The 7,139-nt window shown below is 40.8% G+C and overlaps 1 protein-coding gene across 1 annotated transcript; it reads right to left on the reverse strand.

The window, feature by feature from the left end:
* Window positions 1-2,974: 2,974 nt before the first annotated feature.
* On the reverse strand, window positions 2,975-4,057 carry LOC117816466 (urotensin-2 receptor). The gene has a single exon (XM_034688754.1). The coding sequence runs from the start codon at window positions 4,055-4,057 to the stop codon at window positions 2,975-2,977; it is 1,083 nt and encodes a 360-aa protein (XP_034544645.1).
* Window positions 4,058-7,139: the final 3,082 nt, after the last annotated feature.

Here is a 7,139-nt window from a genome sequence, read left to right on the forward strand (position 1 = left end):
GAGGGTTAACAAAAAAGTGTTAAACAAACCAGAATATGTTTTATATTTTAGATTCTGTAAAGTAGCCCCCTTTTTCCTTCATGACAGCTTTGCACACTCTTGGTATTCTCTGCTTCATGAAGTGGTCTCCTGGAATGGTTTCTAATTAACATGAGCCTTGTCAAGAGTTGATTTGTAGAGTTACTTGCCTTCTTAATGTGTTTGAGACCATCAGTTGTGTTGTTCAGAGGTAGGGTTAGCACACAATGGATAGCTTTGGCAAAACCATGTTATTTCATAGTGTTGATGTCTTCAGTATTAATCTAAAATGTCTAAAATAATTAAAATAAATAAAAACCATTGAATGAGAAGGTGTGTCCAAACTTTTGACTAGTAGTGTATATACACTATTAAAGTAAAGCAAAATGAAAAATGTGGTATAAAACAATCATTTGAAGAGTTGTGTCTTGGATGTTTTCCTTTACAAGCAAACCTTCATCTGAACCCAGTTGGATGTCCAACTGACCTCAAACTCAGCAGACAATAATTAAGATTTATGGAGACTTTAACAGAGTTTTGTGCCGGTGCTTGACAAAGACTGAAGGACATATTTAGAGGAGATGTTCAGTTTGGGCCTGATCCAAATCCCCACTCTTGACTTGAACTCTTGTTATCGTGTGCACATGAGTGATTATCCCTTCAGAGCAACAAAGGGAGGAATTTTCATGCAAAGTTCAATCACAATCTGTGACAGCAAGTGTCATGATGATGATCCAGTTGAAATGTTTCTCTGCAATTGAAATCGAGTTTAAAGTAGACGCCATGTAAGTCTAATTCAGTAAATTTATATTAATGTGGATTCAACCCGGCAGATTTTAAAATTTCTCATGATTAACTGCGAAGATATGAGCCTCTCTCTGCACCAGTTGCCATGCTTCATGATACACTGCCTCAATATGCAATGCATCTGGAGGATTGTCCTCTATCCATTTGGAATCTGCATCTGAAAATGCTCCCAAAAAAAGGGTCAGTGGAAGGGCAAAGAGAGGGAGAGGGTTGTATTTGCTTCAGTGCAAGCAAGCAAAGCATGAACCAGTGCATGTTCAGAGGAATCTTAAAAGGAGGCATCCACTTATATTTAAGGACATTAACACTCCTAAAACCATCATTGTGCTGCATGAATCAGAATTTTTTAAAGCAACAAAGACACAACCAGTCCCGACGCCAATTTGTGATGTGACCAAAAACAAGGAAGAGGTGAGAACAGGAAGTATCATCAAGGCTCACGTTGTAAATGTGGTCACGATATCGACTGAACTGTAAAGACCGAGCAGATAATAAAACAAGATCATGTAAAATGAGGTGCCATATACAACAGAGGTGAGATGAAGCACATTCTACAGAGAGACAATTTGCAGGAAGGCTCAAAGAATCGGTGTCCGGAGGGTGAGGAATGTGACACGATGCAAACACATTCCCCAGAGGGAATCTGTACGTGTGTCGACGGTGGATGGCAATGAGAGTGTAAGAGGACGAACTGAACATGTTCAACCAAGAGAGGTGTTGCTACAGCAATCAAAAAGTAATCATAATGTGCTGATAGATTCTTAGAACTATCAAAAGCTGAACATTTTAAGTCTTTAAAAAAACAAAAACATACACATAAATCTTTATAAACGTGGAAAATAACACCAAACTCCAGCAGCTAAAAGATCCAGTCAAATGAGCAATGTTCAGAATGACATCATCCTCTTGCAGGTTGTTAAATGGGCAGATTGCATGCCTCTATTGTGTTACAAGCACATGTATTAAAACAAGGACAATGTGTCATATGTGCTGTTTGCTAACAGGAAAATCGGACTACAAGTCTTGTGATTGGAGGGAAACATTCACCCGCTGTGTCATCTTAGCATAGACTGTATAAATAATGGACAAAGTATCCTTGACGTCACCCATGTGTTTCTGAAGCGCTGTTTTTGAAGCCAATCGTCGGCGGCAGCCATATTGGAAATGTTGAACTCAACCTAACTGCTGTCCAGCGAGTGTGACGTAAAGAGGTGGGCTTTGAGCCTCCTAGCCAACAGCTACAGTGTTCCCGCCTGTCAATCAAGTCAGCTGTGCCTCTCATAATGGAGTCATCAATCGGCAACCTTCGGTCTCAAAATATGTAGCCCATGCAGAAGTGTTATAAACTGCAATTCATTGAGAATCCGCTTGAGGCTAGCTGCAGAAACACAGGAAACCACATACACACCCATTCAGAAAAGACGATCTTTGCAGCAGAAATAAACATGTTTACAGCCTGGTTCAAAAAACGGCTTCAGTCTATGTCACTAATTTCTCAATCGACACACACTGTACGGGGGTGAATTTTTTTCTAACACAACGGTTCAGAAGATATTAAGATTACGAGTTTTTGCCCAAATAAGGACATGACTGACTTGACTAACAGGCGGGAACACATAGCTGTTGGCTAGGAGGCTCAAACCCCGCCTCTTCACGTCACACTCTTTTGGATGAGTTCAGCATTTCCAATATGGCCGCCGATTTGCTTCAAAACAGCGCTCAAGAACAGATGGGTGACGTCACGGATACTACATCCATTATTTATACAGTCTATGGTGCCGATCGAGAAATGAGCTATCCAGACTATACTTGTTTTTTTGTACCAGGCTGTAAACATGTTTATTTCTGCTGTAAAGATCAACTTTTTTGAATTTGTGTTTGTGTGGTTTCTGGTACTCCCGGATCCAGCCTCAAGTGGACACTTTGTGAACTTATAGTTTTTAACACTTCCACTTTGGCTTCATTTCTCTGAGGTTAGTTACCACTTGGTAGTGTCACATGTGTGCAGCATTTACAAAGTTAGGTGAGGTTGCTACTACATTAAAAAGTCAATTGATATCCAGTCTTTACAAAATGACAGAGGCAAATATGTTCATGCTCCAACATTCTCTCCCTTGTTTGTCTATTCTCAGTAATCCCTTATCATCCACTAAAGGTCGTGCAGTGGTGTAGTCACAGCTGACCCAGGGTCAGCCCTGCTTGAAGCCACAGACTGACCTTTCTGGGCCAAGTAATCTTTGTAGTTCCTGGTAAGTAGGGTGTAAAGAAACGGATTGATACAGCTGTTCCCATAGGTCAGACATGTGACGAAGAAATTGACGTAATTATGAGCTGCTTGAGACAGCGACCTAAGGGACTCTGGAGAGAACAGTTTGGCGAGTTGCCATCCCCAGAAAGGTAAGAAACAAGCCCAGTAAGCAACGACGATGCTAAAGATCATCGACACCACTCTTTGTTTGAGTCCTCTCCTCCGAGCACAGCGGCTGCTGCCTCCTAAGCTAGCTTGCGCGGTCCAGTAGCGCCTAGCTAGCCCCACATACAGCCCAACGATCACCAATCCAGGGACTAAAACACTGGTCAGGAACAGGACGGTGATATACGCCTTGAAGGGTTCAGGAGTCCAGGTAGGGAAGCAGATCCTCTTCACCAAACCTGACGCATTCGGCTTGCCTTCCCTGAGACGTATCATAACCATCATTGGAAGCGTTAGCACGAAAGCTAACCCCCAGATAACCCCTGCGACTAGCTTTCGATTGCGAGACGAGGACCTGTGCGCGCTGAAGGGCTTAGCCACAGCACGGTAGCGCTCCAGGCTCATGGCGACCAGAATGAAGACGCTGGCGTGCATGGTGAGGAGGTCCAGACTCAGCAGGATGCGGCAGCCGGCCTCGCCGAACAGCCAGTCGTGGGCGAAGTAGGTGCAGACCACAAAGGGGATGGTGGAGAGGTAGAGCAGGTCGGCCAGAGCTAGGTTGATGATGTAGACGTACATGGAACCGGTCCGACGCAGAGCAGCTGAGCGAGTGATGATGAGGGTGTAAATGTTGCCTGCTAAACCCATGGCGCACATGATCATGAGGGTGGCACCAAGCACGGAGGTCACCCAAAAGCCCCCACTGCCTCCACCACTACCACCACCACCACCACCGCCGCCGCCGCCACTCTCCTGGGACCTGGCATCCTCTTCAAGTCCCAGCTGTGGAACGACGCTGGCATTGGGAGTGCAGTTCATCGCAGGGTCACAAAGGTCAGATGTCAGGCTCTAATATTTAAGAGCCAGGTGTCACAGATCCAATAGAGAGGAGAAGATCTATGCAGGGTACTGACATAGCTCAAACTTTCAAGGACTCCACAGCTGACTTGTGTTTGTATCTCTTCTCCCAAAAAATAGTCCTCCACACAGCCGCAGTCCCATATTTCTCCAAAATCAACTAAAAGTGAAAGCCCAAAGCAAAGATTTAAGCCACCCAGAGGTCTCAGACATGAGAGATAGTCTCAGTTACACAGAGCTTAGATTCCTCTGTGAGGCTTCAGGGGTCGAAGTAGATCAGATGAGGGTCAGTGGCAGCAACAGAGTGTCACAGGGCTCCAAGTTCAGTCATACTTCCAGGTTGATTCTTTTGGTGGGCACCAAATCCCATCGTTTCAGTATATGAAAGAGATAATCCCCCCTTGTTCTTTCGTTCCAAATGTAGTAGTGATGGTTGAATCCACAGCTCCAGATAAAGCATCTGTCTTCTAGGTTTCTACTAGTATGGCTCCTTTCTTTAACCCAGTTCCATCTTTCTCTCGCTCATCAGTTCCTCCATTAATGATTTGAGGCTCTTCTTCAGATCTTCAGCCCTCATTTGGCTCCTCCGCTGCTGAAGAAAGAACTGTTAGCTTCGTTCTCCCTGAAACTTCTCCTGGTCACTCCCCACCTCCTCTCCTCTCCCCTCTGTCCTCCCTCTTTCACACTGAGGTGAAAAACTAGCAAGTGCCTATACATTGTGAGGGACTCCTGTTGGGCCTCACGCTGCTGCTTCAGTGCTTAAAAGTGAGTTTCAGAAATACAGAAATCATTAACTGGGTCATCGGTCCAAAACCACACTGACTTATTCATAATTGATGACTAACACACAAAATATGCAATATACGAAAGGATGCATACAATAAAACCAGCAAATTTCATTGAAAGAAACTATTTCTGTGCATTGTGATTAGTAGAGTTAGTAGAGTTTAAACATAGCCTGGCCAAATTTTACTGTTCACATTATAAATATTTCTCTTAGTTTTAACATTTTCATATATTTGCTACCTGTGCATAAATTCGAGGTTGTTGATTAGCTATGTCTGAATTTGGTGAATCTTATATATTTAATGACATCACAAGATTTTACAGAGTCAGGTTTCCTTTTAGAATTAAAACTAAAATATCTCACTGAAAAGAAACTTTAGGAAATTACTGTTTTAAATGGTTTAATATAATTATAGCGCTGGGCGCCATGAATGATCCTGTGATGAAGCTCCTCCAGCGTCCTTGAAACAAAGTTTTTGACTTGAATATAGCGGCTAAGCGTAAAACTTAAAGCCACTGAGGGGCTGCCTAGACGGGCTTAAACATAATTGACGCGCTCTTGCCCGTGTGTCTTGTGAAAATAAGTTCCTGACGTCTTTTGGTTGCAATTACGGATGTTTTATTGTTCGCCGTCTTTTCTCCACTCGTGTCAACCTGCAAGAATCCAACATAGTGTCCATCAAAAACCATAAAACGCAATTATTCCACATTTCACCTTGCCAGCGTCCCGGCGTTGCGGCACATTTGCGGTCAAAAACTTTTTGTGCTCAGCGTCTAGCAACACCTGATATCTGAAGAAAGGTTCCTACCTAAGTATGCATGTGTACTGAACAGGGGAGACCCCTAGCGGACAACTTAATGTCCTACACACACACAAACATCTTGAAATGGCCCTTACAATAATTGAGCTTGCACACTGCACAAAATACCTTGCCTGAATGCTCTAAAGAATGACCAACATATGATGAAATCAATACTATCATAAAATCTGGGACATATCTGATCGCTAGAATGGGACCACTTTGATGCTATCAGAAAATGGAGTTTAGGTATTTTTCTGATATGATTGATACCATATTTTGAATTCCACACACATTGCATTGCTGATTTTAGCTCAGTTGTTTTTTATTCTTCTGTATTCATAAGTGATGATGACCCACAGATGTGGTAAGGCTTCAGCCAAATATTGAGCCCATGTATTATATGTTTTTAAACACAAAAAGTACATTAAATATACATTTTTATCGATGTGCTTTTACAGCAGGAATGTTGTAATCCTCCAGACTCTTATTTTAATTCAATTTTTAGAGAGTATCATAGCCAACATTTTCTCTTTAATTTCCATGATCCTTTGATTGTTTAAGCCTTTTATCTTTTAATAAACTATATTTGTTTTTATTATATATAAACTTTCTCACTTTGTATCCCTGTTTTGAAAAATGCTATATGAATAATGTTGATTATTATTATTATTATTATAAGATATAAAATGGGGCATATTTTAATTAATGTGTGCGTGTAACATTTGATACATCTGGACCTGCTATATTATACTAGGGAAATTCTGCTCAGTATTTGTCTTGATATAAAGCACATCAGTAAAATTCCATAAATCGTCACTGTTGTGCAAAAACCTTGTATCTCCAAAATCACTACTTTCCAGGAAGTCAAAATTAACTTATTTTAACACTGCATATTGATTCAACCACAAGCTTTTTTTTTTACATTTCATCTGTTATAATTTTTAGAAACCCTCCTGCAGACATAAAGGAAGTTCAATAGAATTGATTGATGGAACAAACATGTAAATGATTAAATATGGAGATGCAAGATTTCTGCCTGACAGTGATATGTTCTGATTTGATCCCAATTTTTACAAAAATTAAATACAATATCTCTGTATTTGTCTGGTTTTTGAGCAATTAAACATCTGTAAAAAAAAAAATTTCTAGACAACTTTCATTAGAAATGTTTTTATTTGTAATCATCAAAATGTCATATTTTTAGACAGCAATGTTTAATGTAAAAAAGAAAAGAAAAATTAAAAATGAACAAAAATGATGACAATGAAACAATACTTAGTGTGATTATCTCTGAAACAAAATCTGAAAAAGTCAGAAAAATATGAACAAAATTCCTCTATCATTTATGAATGTGATGTTTATGATACCTTCTCATTTGAAATAATGTTAATTTACCAGCAAAGCCTTGTGTGTGTGTGTAGTGTGTTTGCCACATGGAGGCAGTGTTAGACCGT

This window comes from Notolabrus celidotus, chromosome 7 (genome assembly GCF_009762535.1).
Source record: "Notolabrus celidotus isolate fNotCel1 chromosome 7, fNotCel1.pri, whole genome shotgun sequence".
Taxonomy (NCBI): domain Eukaryota; kingdom Metazoa; phylum Chordata; class Actinopteri; order Labriformes; family Labridae; genus Notolabrus; species Notolabrus celidotus.

Bases quoted from the DNA above. Each gene is read 5' to 3' on its own strand.
- LOC117816466 (XM_034688754.1), bottom strand. From the start codon at position 4,057: ATGAACTGCACTCCCAATGCCAGCGTCGTTCCACAGCTGGGACTTGAA.